This window comes from Danio rerio, chromosome 8 (genome assembly GCF_052040795.2).
Source record: "Danio rerio strain M-AB ecotype USA chromosome 8, GRCz13ab, whole genome shotgun sequence".
Taxonomy (NCBI): Eukaryota; Metazoa; Chordata; class Actinopteri; order Cypriniformes; family Danionidae; genus Danio; species Danio rerio.
In genome coordinates this window covers 57,165,001-57,183,443 of record NC_141028.1, presented here as the reverse complement: position 1 = coordinate 57,183,443, position 18,443 = coordinate 57,165,001, and the positions used below count along the sequence as shown (strand labels likewise).

At 35.8% G+C, this 18,443-nt stretch overlaps 1 protein-coding gene and 1 long non-coding RNA gene across 18 annotated transcripts in view; both read left to right on the top strand.

The window, feature by feature from the left end:
* Positions 1-18,443, top strand: part of LOC147842882 (uncharacterized) — a 797,275-nt gene that overhangs the window by 637,068 nt on the left and 141,764 nt on the right. The gene's annotated exons all lie outside the window — the stretch shown is intronic.
* The window catches only part of hnrnpk (heterogeneous nuclear ribonucleoprotein K), a 20,883-nt gene continuing 2,499 nt past the window's right edge, over positions 60-18,443 (top strand). The window contains 15 exon segments of one of the 17 annotated variants that reach the window (NM_212994.2): positions 60-130; positions 2,137-2,246; positions 3,003-3,100; positions 3,229-3,285; positions 3,827-3,870; positions 7,053-7,125; positions 10,138-10,251; positions 10,344-10,472; positions 10,544-10,854; positions 13,899-13,949; positions 14,038-14,080; positions 14,790-14,802; positions 17,280-17,315; positions 17,408-17,469; positions 17,550-17,719. In NM_212994.2, coding sequence (NP_998159.2) covers positions 2,189-2,246; positions 3,003-3,100; positions 3,229-3,285; positions 3,827-3,870; positions 7,053-7,125; positions 10,138-10,251; positions 10,344-10,472; positions 10,544-10,854; positions 13,899-13,949; positions 14,038-14,080; positions 14,790-14,802; positions 17,280-17,315; positions 17,408-17,469; positions 17,550-17,719 — 1,259 coding nt within the window. In that variant the 5' untranslated portion in view covers positions 60-130; positions 2,137-2,188. 17 annotated transcript variants of the gene reach the window in all.

The window sequence follows — 18,443 nt, the reverse complement described above, 5'->3', positions numbered from 1 at the left end:
GCAGCGATTTCGACCAATCAGAATGAGTTTCTATTGTGGAGGGAGGCGCTTTCATTGGCCCGCGCCTTATTGGCGTTAGAAACATTTTGTGCGTCATTGTTGTTACGAAGGGGGAGTACGATAGGAACAGGTATGTTGATACATTTCCCGATACAAAAAATCAACTCTTTTATCGTCTTTACACATATAAAAAACTGCATAATCTAGTAATAAAGATATTAATGCTCTAAATTAACAGTATTTTTTTCCCGCGCCCACGATTAATTCTTACAGTTAGAATTATGTTTGCTTACGGTGTAGTTAGCTTCATCTCTGTTAGCTAAAGCAAGCTAGCAACCGTGATCTTCAATAATTTTCACAGTTCGCTGTGCATAACTAAAGTAATGTTAATAGTTGTGTTAATAATACTATGTTATCTATATTTAACACGAGACTACGGAAAACAAGTGACGTTACTACTCGTAAAACAGTAATGTTACTTTATGCTATTTAGTTAGCTCGTTAGCTTCCTGAAACTATTCATTGTTAATTAGCCAGTCAGGCAGCTGATAAGGAAGATGGCGAAGTTTGAATATATTTAACAGCAGCTTTGGTTCTCAAAATACAATGGAGTTCCTCTTACAGTAAATATTACTTGGTGAATAGTTTGTGAGCACATCTGGCTCGTTTAAAAGCACGTATGCGTTAATGCTACACGCAGATAGGCAGCACAGCAGATTATGAAACACAACCCAAGAGTAGTTTGTTTTTATTTTAGCTTGACCTGACTATAATTTGAATTCTTCCTATTAATTCATCGTTTCTGCATCCATAGAGAATATTAACCAATGTTTAGTTTCAGTTCAGTTTTTTTTATAACGCATTAATTTGTTTCTCTTCACATTTCATTTTAAAATACTTTGCCTAATTATGGTGAATACATAAAACGCTGTTCATTCTTTTATTATTATTATTATTAATCACAGTTTAGCATTTTTAATGCATTGTTAACATCCAAATTTTTGCTTGTTTTTTTTTGATAAAAGATTTTAATGAAAACAACACCCAATAGTGTACACCGTGTATATATGTTAACAAAATTAACCCACTAGAACATGCATCAAAACACTAGCAAGCAATACAACAATTATACAGCACAATCTAAAAAATCTCAACCAGACTAATGGAATAAGAAACAAAATAGAATGACGCGTAAAAAGGAGGGAGAAAAAAATATTGTGCAATTCCATGTGAATGCCAACCTTTCCATGAAAAACATTAAGTCTTCACCAAAATAGCAAAGCCGTTTTTAGGTTTTCTATGTAAGCAGGTTTTTTACAGTACTTTAGCATACTCAAAAATGTCTCTGTCAGTGTTTTTTTTTTTAAACAATTATATTTGATTTAAGCCACACAAGTGCCAATTTCACATCTGTCACATCCATAACGAAGCTTTTCCCTCATAAATGCAAGAATGTCAAATAAAAAAAGCATCAATTTTTTTGTTCTATAGTGAGCAACTCTTATTTCTTTTGGGTTGTGCAGTTTAATTCACGGAATTTCTAAAAAGTATTTTGTATACTGTAAAATTGCATGTTTATTTTTTTCATTTAAAATATAAAACTTGTTTACAGATTGATATTTTTCTGATTCCTTAACTCTGGTTAGTTTTGGAAAATATAAACAGATGTTTTAATATAATGTTAACATGTACTTTCTTTGTAAATTTATGTTTTGAGTTTTTACTGCAAACGTCACATCTGTAACTCTGGAATTGCTCTATTACAAAAAAAATTGCAGAGACATCATTAACAAACGCATCTAAGGAAGGGACCCCATATTTTATCATACAACTTCTGTTTGCTGAATCTAAAGAAATGTAACCTTTGACCAGCTTGAGAACAGAAACCATTTCAGCTAACCATTTAAAAATACTTAAAGGTGTCGTGTATTTCTACTCTATCAGAATCCCTCTCTTGGCCAACACCATGCTAAACATATGGGAGAGTTGTTGATGTTTAGTCCAACTTAGAGCCCGGTCTGAACATCCAAACAATGCTAATGTTCATTCTGATGATATCACTGAAATGATTATACAAACAGCACCCTGTTCCGTCATTTTTTCTCTTTCATTTCAGCTATTTGTGTTTTCCTCTAGGCATTTGTTTGGACAGAGAGGGCTGTTCATCTCCACTAGGTGTAGATAGATAATGGATCCAGAAAACGACCCACAGGAAGAAGAGACTTTCAGCAACAAAGAAAGTAATGGTAAGATCTAGTAAAAAACCTACATAAATGGAGGCAATATTCTGAATGATGCTATTACTAGTGGTGTAACTGATCACAGATCTCACAGTTCAGATCACATTATAGTTTGTTAGTCACAGATTGGACCATTTTTTTGGATTAGACAAATGTAATTTGATTTCCTTTTCTTACAAAAACAGCGCTGGAAGACACTTGCTTTTAACAAACGGAACTTAGAAGCTGCAATTTCTATATATTAAAATATTAAAAATAAAATAATGAAATAATTAGCTGAATGAAAAATTAAGTTTTCATATAATTTGTATATATATATATATATACACACACACACGCATACATGCATACATGCATACAAATTATATGTAAACTTAAACATCTATGTAACAAAATTGTTTTGTATAATGTTGTTATTTATATAGATAGATAGATAGATAGATAGATAGATAGATAGATAGATAGATAATTCGATCAATCACTTTTTATTTTGCCCAGCACTAATTATTAATGATTATTTATTATTAATAATAATGGGATAATAATTCATTGTTATTGTCTTAATTAGATAAATTATATATGAGTTATTATTTATTGATGTATTATTTAAATGTATAATTTTATTCATTAATCAAATTAAACTACAAAGGTTTACATTTAGATTTATTCAAGCATTAAATAATGTAGAGATGTATAACAACATCAGTAAAATAATTTTACCACAGTTTTTATCCTAAAAATGGGTGGTATATGACATTTCAGGTAAGCGTTCTGCTGATGATTCAGAGGAGGAAAAACCCTATAAGAGATCCCGAAACTCTGACGAAATGGTGGAGCTCAGAATTCTGCTACAGAGCAAAGTAAGTCTTTGAGTTTATATATATATATATATATATATATATATATATATATATATATATATATATATATATATATATATATATATAAAATTTCATATAAATTCATGCTGACTATTTCTTCTCTCCAGAATGCAGGCGCTGTGATTGGAAAGGGTGGGAAAAATATTAAAGCTCTGCGCACAGATGTGAGTACTCTTCTGTTTGGTTTGCAGATTCTCACTTAACCCACTACAGTCTGTTGTCAATGGAGCTCAGGTGTCTTTAGTGTACTGGGTTGTATTTGCTATGTTAGTATATGTATTAAAAACAACAAAACCTGAAAAATATGTATATCATAAATACAAATTGAAGCATTTCTGATTCTGTTATCCTGGCTAAAATAATATATTTGGCCTTGTACATATTCTCATAATCTGTTCCTCTCCTGTTGTCCATTCTCCTCCAACATTATGAGAATTAAAAGTCACACTGAAAGTGTTTCCAATTAAAAAATGTATTCCTCTTCCACTCCCTCTCCCCTTTTCCTTGTTTTTTGTTTTTTATTTTGATTTCTCTGTTTATTTATGGCCAATTCCCATATTCTGGATCGCCACGTACTGCGTTGCCGCCTGACCTCCTGACTCCCTGGTTGGCCACGCCCATAATCGCGCCCTTCCTATTGGGCGGCTCACTTGATTGACATCCGTGTGCTTGATTGCTCTGGTTGCTTGGCCCCGCCCCCTGCAGTACAATGCCACTGTGTCAGTCCCAGACAGCAGTGGGCCCGAGCGGTACGTGCCACTCAGATACTCCAACCTCCAAGTCATATCAGCTCTGTTACTGCCAATATCAGAACTGTTTTAACTTCCTTTAATGTGCAATCTACTCCCTTACTGCCATGAAACATGAATATGATGCTGCCATAACTCTCAATATGAATTTAAAATGCTGTTGTGCTTTATTCAAATGCCTTTTCTGTCATGTAAGGAAGCCCTTTCCCTCCCTGTTTCCCTCTCCGACATCACAAACTAGCTTTTTTGTTTTCCTGGGAAACTCCACTGTTTTCTTTTTAAAGGTTTCTTGCTAATACAAGGCTGAATTTAGTTATAGAGGGTGAAGGGGCAGCACAAAATACATTTTCTCCCTTTTGTCTGTTGTATTGTAAGGTTCGACTTTAAAACTTTGCCCCTTCCCTCCCTTACCCAGTCTGCTCATCTGTCTCTGCTTTTTCTGTCTCTTCTCTCCTGGATGTGGATCTCCCGCTACCTTCATGTACATCTCTGCCATTCTCTCTCTCTTTTTGCTCTGTCACTTCTCTCTCAGGTCCAGTTTACACTAATGTGTTTTAGTTTTAAGACTCTTGATACTTTTAGACCTTTCATCCCTCACTACCCTGGAGTTTAAGACTTTTTAAAATGCTGTAGAGCAATGGTTTTCAAGCTGTGAAACGTGTACCACTAGTGGTACGCAAGCTTCCTTCTAGGGGTATGCGGAGGAATCGCTGAATAACTAAAGTAAAAAAATGAACACACTTTTAACTCTTTAATGCGTACGATAACACTGATATGATCAGTAAATTGATTTTAATATGCTAAACCTTATATTTTACATTTTTTAATGTTTGTTATGTATTCTGTCATTTGAAGCTAATTTCCAGCCCCCTATTTGTAACGGTTGTTTAGGGCATATCCTGTATTTTTATATTCCAATGTTGACGGGTATAGTTTAATTACTTTTCTGACACACAAAGCCTATTCTAATGCACAGTAAGCAGATCTAATTTCTAATTTAAATACAATTCATATATTTAAAATACAAGTTTATGTTTAGATTTCAAAGATATACAAATATGTCATAAATAGACGAACGTATATTTAAAAATGCATCAAAAAGAGTTTAGATATGAATATAATGACATATAGCCTATATTTATGAGGTCCAAGGAACATTTCCAGGTTTTGATGAATAGTCTACTTTTTGATAATACTTTAAGTTTAAGTGCAGCAGTTTTCTTTTTTTTTTAAATTTTTAAGAATAGTGTAACTTTTAATTAACTTTTTAAAAGCACATTTTAATTTTAACGTTGACGTTTTATTTTTTACCTGTAAGCACATTACATTGCTATTGTTTAAACTATTTATAATGGTTAAAGTGGCTGACAATAATAAATATTCATGATGATAATAATAATTAATCTGCCTCGTTTTTGAACTACGCAGAGCTGCAGCTGCTTAATTAGGCCGCTACACTACTGTATTTTAATACCGGTCATTATGGTGGTACTTGGAGAAACAATTTTTTTCTGAGGTGGTATTTGGTGAAAAAAGTTTGAGAACCAATGCTGTAGCGGCTGCTTTCGTTTGGAAATGCTGTTGTTTCGTGTCAGTGTCAGAGTATCTGCTCAATCTTAAAGTCTTGCATTTCAAAAACTAAATTTTAGGCCTTAAAAAGATATACATTTACTGAAATATTGTGTTGTAGGTCTTAATTTTGCTTCGTCCAAGTAAAGTTACTCAATCGGGCTGACATCCATCCAATCACCAAGAATACATTTCAGTAAAACCTTATTTTTTTTTATAATTTTATATACTTTTTTTTTATTGCAAAGAGATTCACAACAGCTGTTAGACATTTTTGCAGCAAATTCCCCATTAAATTCCCTTTGTCAGGGAAAGCAAGCTAAAAACAATTGTTTTCTCATGATAATACCGGGCCATTAGAATAAAATCCTTAGTGTTTAGCCCTGTTTAATTCTAAAATTTAATTTTTAATTGGTACCTGCAGAATCCCTGCAGTGTAAACGTAGTAAAACAGACGTCGGGAAAAAGGAGGCATGGCTGCTGACATATCGCACTCTGATTGGGTCTTTTATACAATAGAGAAAAATCATTGGCGTGTGCTCTCCTCTCCAAAACCTGGGCTCCGTTCTTCGTACGTGAATAACTCAATTAGCTGGATTTGATTTTTTGACACGATCCATCTGAGAGTTGTTGTCATTGCAACTGGTCTGGTAGCTAAAACCTGCTCAGGAGCAGGCTTATTTTATATAAACCGGATTAGATCGAGATCAAATCTAGATTATTTACACTGAATAAAATAGTTTTAAAACCTTAAAATATTCATATATACACTCTACCGGTCAAAAGTTTGGGGTCAGTTTTTCTAATGTTTTTGTTGTAAAATTACAGCCAGCCTCTTTGTGTACCATCTTGACCTGAATTATTTACGTGCTATGTCACTTCACTACTTCACACTATGAGTAACCAGTCAGAGCACTCTCTGAAGAGCCACAGAATACCTGAAGGGCCACAGCTCTGCAGATTTGATCTCCAACCACCTCCAACTCGCTCCTGCTTAATAGTCTCTAGCTGTCTTTAACACCTTTATTAGTTGAATCAGCTGTGTTTGATTAGGGTTGGAGCAAAACTGTGCATAGCTGCTGTCCTTTAGGAATCCAGTTTGAGAGCCATGAACTAACCTAACCAACAGCCTGACAAAGCCCAATGATCGACCATCGGCTTGGTGTGTCCTGGCTCAAATAGTTTGGATTTTTGTTTATTTGACAGGTGTGTGTGGTCATGTTGTTAGTTTTCAGCGGGATAGTGAGGATGGAGATCTTTTCAGAAACGCTATATTAGATGCTAGTTTGGATGTAAACCGTTTTCACTCTATATAGCCTCTTTAAAACTGAAACGCATTAGTGTAAATGTGGCCTCAGTCTTTAGCTCTCGCTATCACACTACAAATCTGACCTTCCCTGTATCTTGACATTTCAGCAACAGGAAGGAGCTTCAGTTTGTTTTTCTGTCTTCCTCACTTCTCTTTGATTAAGAGTTGACTCTCTTTTGGGTCTGCTTTCTTTCCTCACATTTAATTGCACCAACAAAAGCACTGATCGATTTCTTCAGGCAATTTTAATGTCTAATATCAGCTTCTTTCTTCTCGTGGGATGCGATTTTTATCACTTTTACAGAATCCTAAGCGTCAGTGCCGATATTCCTACGGTGGCTGAGATATTGCTGAAGATCATACCTACTCTTGAAGAGGTGAGATCTTTTTTTTTTTTCACAGTTTGTAAATTATACGGGAGTATTGGTGAGGGATAGAGCATATATATTCTGTCAAATCCAAGAATTTAGACAGCTTTAATATTTCTTACAGTATCAGTTTTTTTTGTCTATAGTTTAGTAAATGCTAATAAAACATCCTGATAATGTCAGGTAAATTTGATAGGATACCGGATTTGATGAACTACAACATTTAGCAAAGTAATTCTGACATATTTTAATTTGACAATATTTACACAATTATAAGTATGCACATTAAAAAAAGTAATGATTTTGTTTTAAGTGATCATGTGTTGATATAAAAGTATGTGAATGTACAAACCAGCAACCTGACTGCATTGTAAACCATCTGAAATGTTAATTGGTCATTATAAAACACCTTAATCTTTTCAGTATTAGTGTTATTATATTATTAATTACCTCAAGAATAGTTAAGAGTGTGTGTGCCCTGCGTCTCACGCCTTCAAACGCCACCACGCGGCCATTGCGCGTCGCCATTGTCTTCTGAAGTCATTTATTAAATATGGAAAAGATTCATGCAGCTTCTGCAACAAATTCAGTCTTTTGATATTTGGGGCCAAATAATCAAGAAGTGACTATTTTGTTCTCTTTGACTTATTGGATTGAAATTTTATGCGATATTCCAGTTTTGCGCATAAATTTAATTCACATTTTTTGATGGAAACTAGTGAATAGCTAGTCACAGCTTGTGGTCTGCTGTTATTCAAATTCAACCAAACCTGTGTTTTTCTAGTCTCGCTGCAATTATGCAGACTACTTCACTTCCTGTTGCTTCTTTGTCCACTGTATTTAGGATTTTGGGGTATAAATGTCAGTTTGCTATTCTCACTTGCATAAATTTTCTATTAAAAAAATATATAAATTAATTGAGGTAAAGTTGGTTTAATATTTGCACATTCGGACATTCTCCTTAATAATATAATTTCAGAAAAGTATTAGTTGCAAATTCTAAATGGGGAAAACATGTTAGCAGCCAATGCCCATTAAAGTAACAATCAATTAAATGTTAATGTTGTTTTGAAGTAATTTAAATGCAATTTCAGACCCAATATTCAGATTAGTGTGGTAAACCATATAAGGACAGTTAAATGAACGAATGTGGGAATATAAAACCAACTTTACCTTAATAATGAACTGTAGTGTTTTGAACCCACTTGTAAAAAATAAATTATTTACATACATGTAACATGTAAAACCACATTTAGTTTAGTTTGGAAAATCAGTGAATCGTTTACTGCAAACTCACTCTGAACAGATCATTTGAATCAGTGAGACGATGACTCAGATGTCAGTCTGATTCACAAATGAATTGTTAAGTGCAATTTGTGAACTGATTTAACAGGTTAACTGATAAAAATTGCGAACAATTTAAACACCATCCCCTTTGTTGAGGCAGACATGTACACTACCTGACAAAAGTCTTGTCGTCGATCTCAGTTGCAAAAGCAACAAATAATGATTTGACTGCTAGTTGATCATTTGGAAAAGTGGCAGAAGGTATATTTTTCCTATGAATCATCTGTTGAGCTGCATCCCAATCATCACAAATACTGCAGAAGACCTATTAGAACCCGCATGCACCCAAGATTCTCACAGAGATCAGTCAAGTTTGGTGAAGAAAAAAATTATGGTTTGAAGTTAAATTCAGTATAATGGCGTGCGAGAGATCTGCAGAGTGGATGGCAACATCAACAGCCTGAGGTATCAAGACATTTGTGCAAACCACCAGAGAGGGCAAATTCTTCAGCAGGAAGTTCTTCAGTGGTCCAGGATTGGCCAGTTCATTCACCAGACATGAACATTATTGAGCATATCAGTGGTATCACATCAAAGTTCCTGAAAACGAAGAAGGTCAATGTGCTCCAGGATTGTCCAGCCCAGTCACCAGATAATGAACATTATTGAGCATGTCTGGGGTAAGATGAAAGAGGAGGCATTGAAGATGAATCCAAAGAATCTTGATGAACTCTGGGAGTCCTGCAGGAAAGCTTTCTTTGCCATTTCAGATGACTTTATTAGTCAGTGATTTGAGTCATTGCAGAGATGTATGGATGCAGTCCTCCAAGCTCATGATGGAGTCATGCACAATATTCATTCCTTTTTCACTGCAGCATGACTTTATATTCTATACTGGACTTTATTTCTTTTAAGTGACGAGACTTTTGTCCAAAGTCAGACCTTACTGTCCTAATTAAATCATTAAAAATCAAGGCATGATCGTATTTTATTCTGATCAAATAACCATAATCTAGAGCAGGGGTTCCCAAACTTTTCAGCACGCGACCCCTAAAATAACAATGCCAGTGACTCGCGACCCCCAATATCCTCTGAGGTGGTTATAAATACAGAAAACTCGCATGCAATGGCGCACACACACACACACCAATAGACCAAAATCTATTCTTCGTTTAATTTTTTTTATTTATGTCAGTGCTGTAAATGGGCCAGAAAGTTTAACCTGGTGTTCTAAAATCAATCTGCTGCATCTGACGCTATTGCTGTCTTTAATATAATGTATTGACCCCAGGGGTCGCAATCCAATAGAACAAGTAAATAAGCTACTATAGTAACTATAAACGGCTGTTTTTTTCTCATCAGTTGGTTATGGATAAAATATGGTAATTGTTATGGCCTAATAATAATAAGTAGATTTTTGGAAATCACCAGGCGACCCCCCCCTCATTGTTCCGCGACCCCTCAAGGGGTCCCGACCCCCACTTTGAGAACCACTGATCTAGAGGGCTTTGCCTTTTAAATAAGCCACTTCTGATACCAAATGATCAACTAGAAGTCAGGTTATTATTTGTTGTACCTAAAACTTGGATAAGCACCAAGACTTAAGTCAGGAAGTGTATATCTATCTGCATCTTTTTAAAACTTGATTATTCTTTAAAGAATTATTGTCAAATGTAAATTTTTTTAAATATGTTGCATGAATGACATTGATTCTCCTCTCATTGGTTTGAGCAGTATCAGCATCACAAGGGTGTGGACTTTGACTGTGAACTGAGGCTCCTCATTCACCAGAGCTTAGCTGGCAGCATCATTGGACTGAAAGGAGCTAAGATTAAGGAACTGCGTGACGTAAGATGAGAATTCAGTATATGAAGGGTATATCTTGTATAGCTGGTGTTGTCTTCGTCGATCAAATAACACATTATCTGCTTCTGTTCCAGAGCACCCAGACCACCATCAAGCTCTTTCAGGAGTGCTGCCCTCAGTCCACTGACCGTGTGGTGCTGGTGGGGGGCAAAGCAGAGCGGGTGGTGCAGTGCATCAAAACCATGCTCGAACTCATCGTGGAGGTCAGATTGATATCATTTGACTCCTGGTTTGCTTGTTGAACATGTTTCTAATTAGTTCTTTCTCTTTCCAGGCTCCCATTAAAGGTCGTGCTCAGCAGTATGACCCTAACTTTTACGATGAGACCTACGACTATGGCGGCTTCGGTGTGATGTATGAAGAGAGGGGCCGTCGGCCTATGGGAGGCTTCTCTTCGAGGGGGCGCAGCAGCGGCGGTGGATTTGATCGGATGCCCTCTGGCGGTCGTGGCGGCGGACACCACATGCAGAGCAGGAGAGACTATGATGACATCAGCCCACGCAGGGGCCCACCTCCATCACAGAGAGGAGGAGGAAGAGGACCTCGTCCTCCACGAAATATGGGACCCCCACACCACAGGAGAAGGTCAGACACTTTGATAAATGTACAAGGGGAAAATAAGTATTGAACACGTTGTCTTGGTTTATCTTGGGATTAATATTTCTAAAGGAGCTGTTGACATGGAATTGAATCAGATTTTGCTAAAAAAAAAAAAAAAGAAAGTTAAACTAATCAAAAAAAATCTGAAAAATGTGTTTATGACAATGACATGACACTAGGAGAAAGTCCTGAACTATTCAAATATGTTTAATACTTAATATAAAATGCTTTATTGGTGATGGCCGCTTAAAGATGCCTATCATATGAAGTATGAAGTCACATTATTTGCTCAGACTTCAAGAGTGTAAAAATCTTGCTGCTTCTGTGGGTCTCATCTATCAGATCTGATCTTTATTTTGTGTTTTCTATTGGGTTTAAGTCAGGTGATTGGCTGGGCCATTCTACAGCTCGATTTTCTTTCTCTGAAAGCATTTGAGAGTTGCCTTGGCTGTGTTTTGGATCATTGTCTTGCTGAAATGTCCACCCTGGTTTCATCTTCCTGCTAGTGTAGATGTTGGACTGAAGCTGATATTCATTTACACTGACGAAGGGCAGAGGGTTGCTGAAGAACTACTGAGAGGGCTTTCACTGCCTTTCTACACTTCCCTTTCTTCATGTGTTTATTTCTTTTTCTCTTTGTCATTTCATTCTGATATACATAACTTGTTAACTAATTAGATTTGTTTACTTTTCATATATGGATTTCTTTCTTACTAACATCCGGGGAAAATTTAAAGTCAACAACACCTTTAGAGATATGTTTTCTGAGAAAAATGGTGACATGTTCAATATTTATTTTCCTCCACTGTATATGATTCTTTTCAGAAATGCATTTAATTTTCAATCCATTTTCCTAAAGCTAGATTGATAGACTACTAATGTATAATATTGCTAAATGCTTAAATGTGATTGAGAACCCTTGATTCTGATACTAAATATTGCAGGGTATCCTTAAAGTATTAAAAGTTCATAAATCAATTGAGAAAATTAAGGCCTATAAAAGGTATTTAAAAAGTCTTAATCGTGTTTTTACGAGATCTTCAGTTTTGTTCAAGCGTTGTCCAAAGTGTTTGACTCCAAAAAAACATAAATATAGTTAATTTCCTTCTAATATTAACTACGCCGTGCTCGAGCTATGCGATTGATTTGGGCAGGGGTGTGTACGGCCAAGTTCGTCCGTCCGGTGATGTCACAATTTGCGACAAATGCTGGAAGGTGATGTGACGCTCTTCGCATGGAGCGAAGCTAGACAGAAAATAGGGAAAATGTAAGTTTGCTAACACTTTATAATAACTACACACTATAAATCATTTACTAAGCATTAGCATCTAGTGAATTCATTATTTGTTAAGCATTAACTCTACATTAATGTTAGTAAGCAGTTTATAACTGCACCTACAAATGCGGTATTCTTGACTTATACCCACATTTATAATGTGCTTAATTGTACTTTTATACTCTGTTAATGATTTATTTTTCATTACTAAATTAAGGATTGCATTATTTACAAGTCATTTGTATTTATGAGTAGTTGAGGGTTTTTAGGATCATTCAGAAGGAGTTAGTAAATGATTAATAACTATTATAAATAACTAATCCCTTATAAATGACAATTAAAGGCTCAGAATCAAGTGAACAATAATCTTTGCAATCTTGTCTAAAAAGCAAAGTTACTGTAAAGTTTAAACATTGCCATAACAGGAGTGTCAAAATACGACATTAAACTGGATAAAACAACAACAATATCATAATTTAACAATATAATAAGATGTGATGTTTAAACTCTACAGGGATTTTATTTAGATAAGCTTACAAAGATTTATTTTTTATTTGAAGCACAGTTTCATTTGTGTATCTTTAAATGAATAGGAATGAATAATATCATTTTTCCTGTTTAGAATTTAACTGAGCCTTTAATTGTCATTTATAAGGGATTTATAAAGCATAAATAGTCCTCACTTTAGATTAGGTCACAAAACTATACTAGATTACTAAACCATTACTATATGCCTAAATAATATGACATATAAACGTTGATTTCAATAGTTTATTAATCATTTACTCACTCATTCAGAATGATCCTAAAAACTCTCAACTACTCTTTTAAATACAAATGGTTTGTAAATAATGCGATACTTAATTTAGTAATGAAAAATAAATTATTAAAGTATGAAAGTACAATTATTAAGCACATTTTCAATATGTTTGTAAGTCAAGAATAGAGAATTTGTAGCTGCAGTTATAAACTGCTTACTAATGCTTAGTAATGTCGAGTTAATGCTAAACAGATAATGAATTCACTATTTGCTAACGCTTAATAAATGATTTATAGTGTGTAGTTATTATAAAGTGTTAATTTTTTTTATTCCTGGTTGGAGAAAGATGAGTTTAAACAGTGGCTGAAGCCTGTCGCTGAAAACAACCGCGTCATTTATTCTTTCAAGCTTTGTTTCTTCTGAGCTTATCAGAGTTTTTTTGCATTGCTGCGCTCCATTGATCTATTAAACTACAACTGTTTATTAAGTTAAAGGTTTGATACTGATTAGAACTTGAAGTGGCGATATTCTGAGGTCTTTAAAAATCTTAAAAAGGTATTGAAATTACCTTTAAGATTCCTGCATTTACCCTGTATTGCCATTTTGAAATTCAAAAATCCATTATTGTGCATCCTCCGCACAGAAATAAATGAACGTTAAAGAAAGATATTCAGTTCAAACAGAGTACTGGCATCTCACTGTCTGAATTTTCTATTGTAATTTATGACCAACACACACAATAAATCATTTTAGACTATTAGAAATGTAATTAAGTCACTTTAATAGATAGAAAAAAAGAGTGTACAAAGCTGAGAATAAGCTCCTATATTCCAAATCAAAAGTGCAAGTAAACAGAAAAAATCTGCCTTTAATCACAAACTAAAAAAGAAAGCTAATGGAGTTTTTAAATAGCGTGTATACCTTTTAAATAAATCACTTGGCTTATTGTTAAATGGCATTTTATGGATGCGCTGTATGTTTGTATCATTGCAGTGATGACCAGTATTACAGCTCTCAGCGTGGCCACATGGATGAGCGGCGGCAGTAAGTTCTGCATCTTCTTTGTTTGTATGGCATATTCATTGATTGTATGCCATATTTATTGCCTTGCTCTTTTTTTTTTTTTCTCCAGTGGTGAACGGCGAGGACGTAATGACCGTTACGGAGGCAGCATGGTTAGTATTTAGTCTTTTGTCATTTTTTTAATCTTTACTTCCATTTCAATACATCACCCACAAAACATCTTTGTGAATCACTTTTAATAGCTGGCTTTCCATAACTGTTCGTATCCATTTTTAATTATCGCAGAAGAAACGAGTGATGTAAATGACAAATCTCAAATAAAATTCCCTAGTTTGCAAAAAAACAGAAAAAAGGGAGACACATTTGAGGTAAAAAAAAAAAAAAACTCATTTATTCTGGCTGCACGATATTGAAAAAACTGAAATTGCAATGTTTTATAATTTACGATATTTATTGTGATATTGAATATATAAATTCACCAGATGTCTATTTGTAAATAATTAGTTATTCGAAGACACTAATATTTTAACATTTTTAAAAAAAAATGAATCACTGTCTGGCCATCGGATATTAGGCATGGGTATATATATCTTGCGATCGTGATTTTCGAAAGTGTTGCAGCTCTTCGTATACGTGGATTATTGCCATTTGTTAGTCTCATACAGATGGAGCGATTGGACCCGGAAACCGCTTTGCGTGACGTCACACTTAAGCGGATAGCATGCAAAGCTGATGATGTTTACTTTGTAGCCAATGTGGATATAAAGACACAGATATGCTGTTTTCTGAACGTTGACATGATTTAAAGCTAATTTAAATTTGATTCTCACATTTTGTGTTCTGTTCTCTGTTACTTTGCAGAATGATGGATATGGTAAGTTTACCCTAACAAATATATGTATTTGTATACTCTTACTTGGAATATAATTGTTTTGATATTTTTGTTCTGTTTATTTATATATTATTTACAATAAAACTGTATATTTTTAAGGATGTTTAGGAGTGGATTTATCTAAAATATCCACCAAGCTATGAAATATATTCTCTTATCCCATCTTTAATTTGTTACCATCTCTTTAGGGCAGGGGTGCCCTAACTTGTTCCAGTCTTGAACACTTTTAATGCTTCCACATGTTTACTGCATTCATATAGCATCTGTGTCCTCCCAGCAGGCATACAATGTCATGAGGCATTAATATTAGGTTAAATTTAGGTCATGATGTCGGGTTTTTAAAATTCAACGTTATTTTGACATCCAATTACTACCTCAAATGACGTGGATATTTGGTTGTTTTAAGGTTGCGATGATAAGTGAACAAAATCCAGCTTTGAGCCAAATCATACTGACATCAAATACTGACATTTATTCATCAGGTATGGCAACCAAAATCTAACATTTGATAGACGTTATAGTGGTAACGCCAACACTAGGCATGGGCCGGTATAAGATTCTGACTGTATAATACCTTGGATAAAAATATCACCGTTGTGTTATTACTGCTCCATAATATATTATTTTTTTAATGTCTGTACAAAAACTTTTTTCCCTTTTAAAAACAATATATTTAATTTTTTAAAAGGTTTATAATATTTTGGAACAGTAAACATGTCAGGCTAAACAATTCAAATGAATCATTGGCTTCTGCTGTCTTCTTTAGTTTCAAAAACACAGATTTCTTTTTTTAAAACGGCATCTTTGTATATTTTTTCTGCTGGAGATACTCTTGTCCTAAAAAAAAATAAAGGATGTAAATAAAAAAATCTTGCACCTACTTTAGGAACAGTATTACAAAACATTTTGGCAGTTTTAAAACCTTGACTTTTTCAAATCATATCATGCCTGGTCAACACAATGTCAAACTGTAACATTATTAAATGTTAATATTTGGTTGTTTTTAGATTGAATTGGAAAGTGACCAAATGCAACGTCTGTCCAACGTTGGACACTAACTTAATTTTCATTTCATTCACTTCCTTCAACATACCTGCCTGGAAGACTCTACAAGACTCGACACTTGTAAACAGTCGCTCCAACGCACTTGCGCGGCTCTCAATCCCGCCCACACTCATCAGCGATTCCAAGCCAACCAATCACTGAGCTTGCGCTTCTCGTCGTTGCGACATGTAGTTACATTTATTGAGAGGTGCACATCAGCCACGGCGAGGGCTATGCGTCCACAGGTAGGCTGCGCCGTAGCATACGCTTGACGCAGAAGTATAAATCAGTCTTAACAGGCTCTATGCACAACTAGAATTATAAAGACAATGATAAACTTTCGGTGAAAGCTTAAAGTAGAGATCTGCGCGGGACTAAATTTTGAATCCCGCACCCGCCAGGTTTTAGCCCGAACCCGACCGCTCCTACTTATATTAAGAATTTGTTGTCCCGCTGCCCAACCAGCCCTGTTTTCTACCCGCCGCACCCGATCCCGCTAAAGAGCGGGGGAGAACAAAACCGAAAATCACCCAGCTATACAGTTTATATATATAAACACACACAGCACCAAGCACACACACACACAAAGCTCTCTCTTTCATACGCGCGCACTAACACACACACATAAGCACCAAGCAGACACACAGGCAAAGCTCTCTCTCTCTCTCTCATTCGCATAGCAATATCCGCAATATTGCTAAACAGCCCGCTCCCGTCCCAAATTAAACCCGTTACCGACCGCTCCCGCGATTTATTCTGAAATTTATTCCCGCGCCGCAGAAATCTAGTCGGTCCCGCGGCGCCCGCGGGACAGCCGCGGGAATGCAGACCTCTAGCTTAAAGTGACTATTTTCAATTTCACAAGGTTGTTTTTACAGCTTCAATGTTGTAATGTAATTGCAATACATTCAGTTAAATAGACTAAAGCATTCATTTAGTTGTTCAAGCGTAAAACGATATGAAAGACGTCAGTAGCAGCAGGCTAGCGCAGAAATTCCGCTTAAAATACTGGGGTAAAATAAACCATCATATTTTAAAGACATGGGGGGTAGGGTGGAATTTAATGCGGTGCTTCTTGTCTTATTTTTAGACCCACTATATATCGTATACCAGACAGTGAAGATTGCTGATTTTTAAAGAAATCAGATCTTAAACGTGAAAATTTTGTAATGGAAAGACGGCCTGGCTGAAAACTAAAAGTCTGTATGTGTATAGCCCATTGGTGTTGGAACTAAACTCTGCAGGACATCGGCCCTCTAGGACTGAGTTTGGGCACCCCTGCTCTAGATTTAAATATGTACCATGTAAATTACATTTAATTAGTTTGAGGGGTTTTTTTGGCATTGAGAAGACAAAAGAGTGGCCCAATTGACCCAAATCCAGTAAACATTATTAACTTCTTCCCCTTAAATCAGATAGTAATTCGTCTTGGGATTCCTCCTATCAGTCTGGTGAGTGTTTCATCCTGTTGGGCCAGCTGTTTTGTCGTGTCCAGTTGTAAACCTCTCATTTTAACACGTTTTTACTGTCTCCATGTGCTCAGGTGGAAGGAGCAGTTACAGTGACGGTCCTGTGATCACCACACAAGTGACTATTCCTAAAGATGTGAGTAAATCATTTACAACCACACCTACTGCAGTTCACTCATGAAACGCATATTCACGTGCATCTGCTGTGATTCTCAGCTGGCGGGATCCATCATTGGTAAAGGAGGACAGAGGATCAAGCAGATTCGCCACGAGTCTGGAGCGTCAATCAAAATCGACGAGCCCCTCCAGGGTTCAGAGGATCGCATCATCACCATCACAGGAACCCAAGACCAGATCCAGAACGCTCAGTACCTGTTACAGAACAGGTATGATGTTCATTCAGTTCATTTCACCAGAGAGCAAAGAATCACCAAGAGGCGATACTCTAGTGCGATTTGGGGAAACGGCCACTAGATGGCGTGGCGGCTATTTTGGAGTGAACATTTCAATAGAACAACAGAGTATTATAAGTCTGTAAAATAAGCTATTAAAAGTGCAGATGATTGTGATGGTAAGTGTTGAATTGTCGTCTTTCAGGTTGCTTTAATGCGCTTTTTAAATAAATGAATAACAAAGCAGCTGCTTTCCATCCCGACAGCAAAATGATTCATTAGACAGCCGACTGCTTTCACTCCAAAACGCCGGAATCGGAGGCTGTTGCAGGGCTCTGCTGTTGCAATGGAATGTTCTGTTCCAACATGATAAATGTCAATCAAAGGCGGCAACACCAAGGCTCCAAAAGTACAAATTTATTCAATTAAAAAGGCTGACACAGAGCGTGTAACGTTTCGAGCCACCCGGCTCTTCATCAGACAATGTTCATCACAATCAGTTGCTCCTTTTTGTACACTTCCGGATCACATGATCTCCTCTCCCATATATGCCCGCATATACATACACGCATATGTATACATACACAATCATTCATATATACATATATACACAGAAATACATGTATGCACATTCACATATAGTCTATAGCATTGGTCACCAAACTTGTTCCTGAAGGGCGGTGTCCTGCAGATTTTTGCTCCAACTCTAATCAAACAC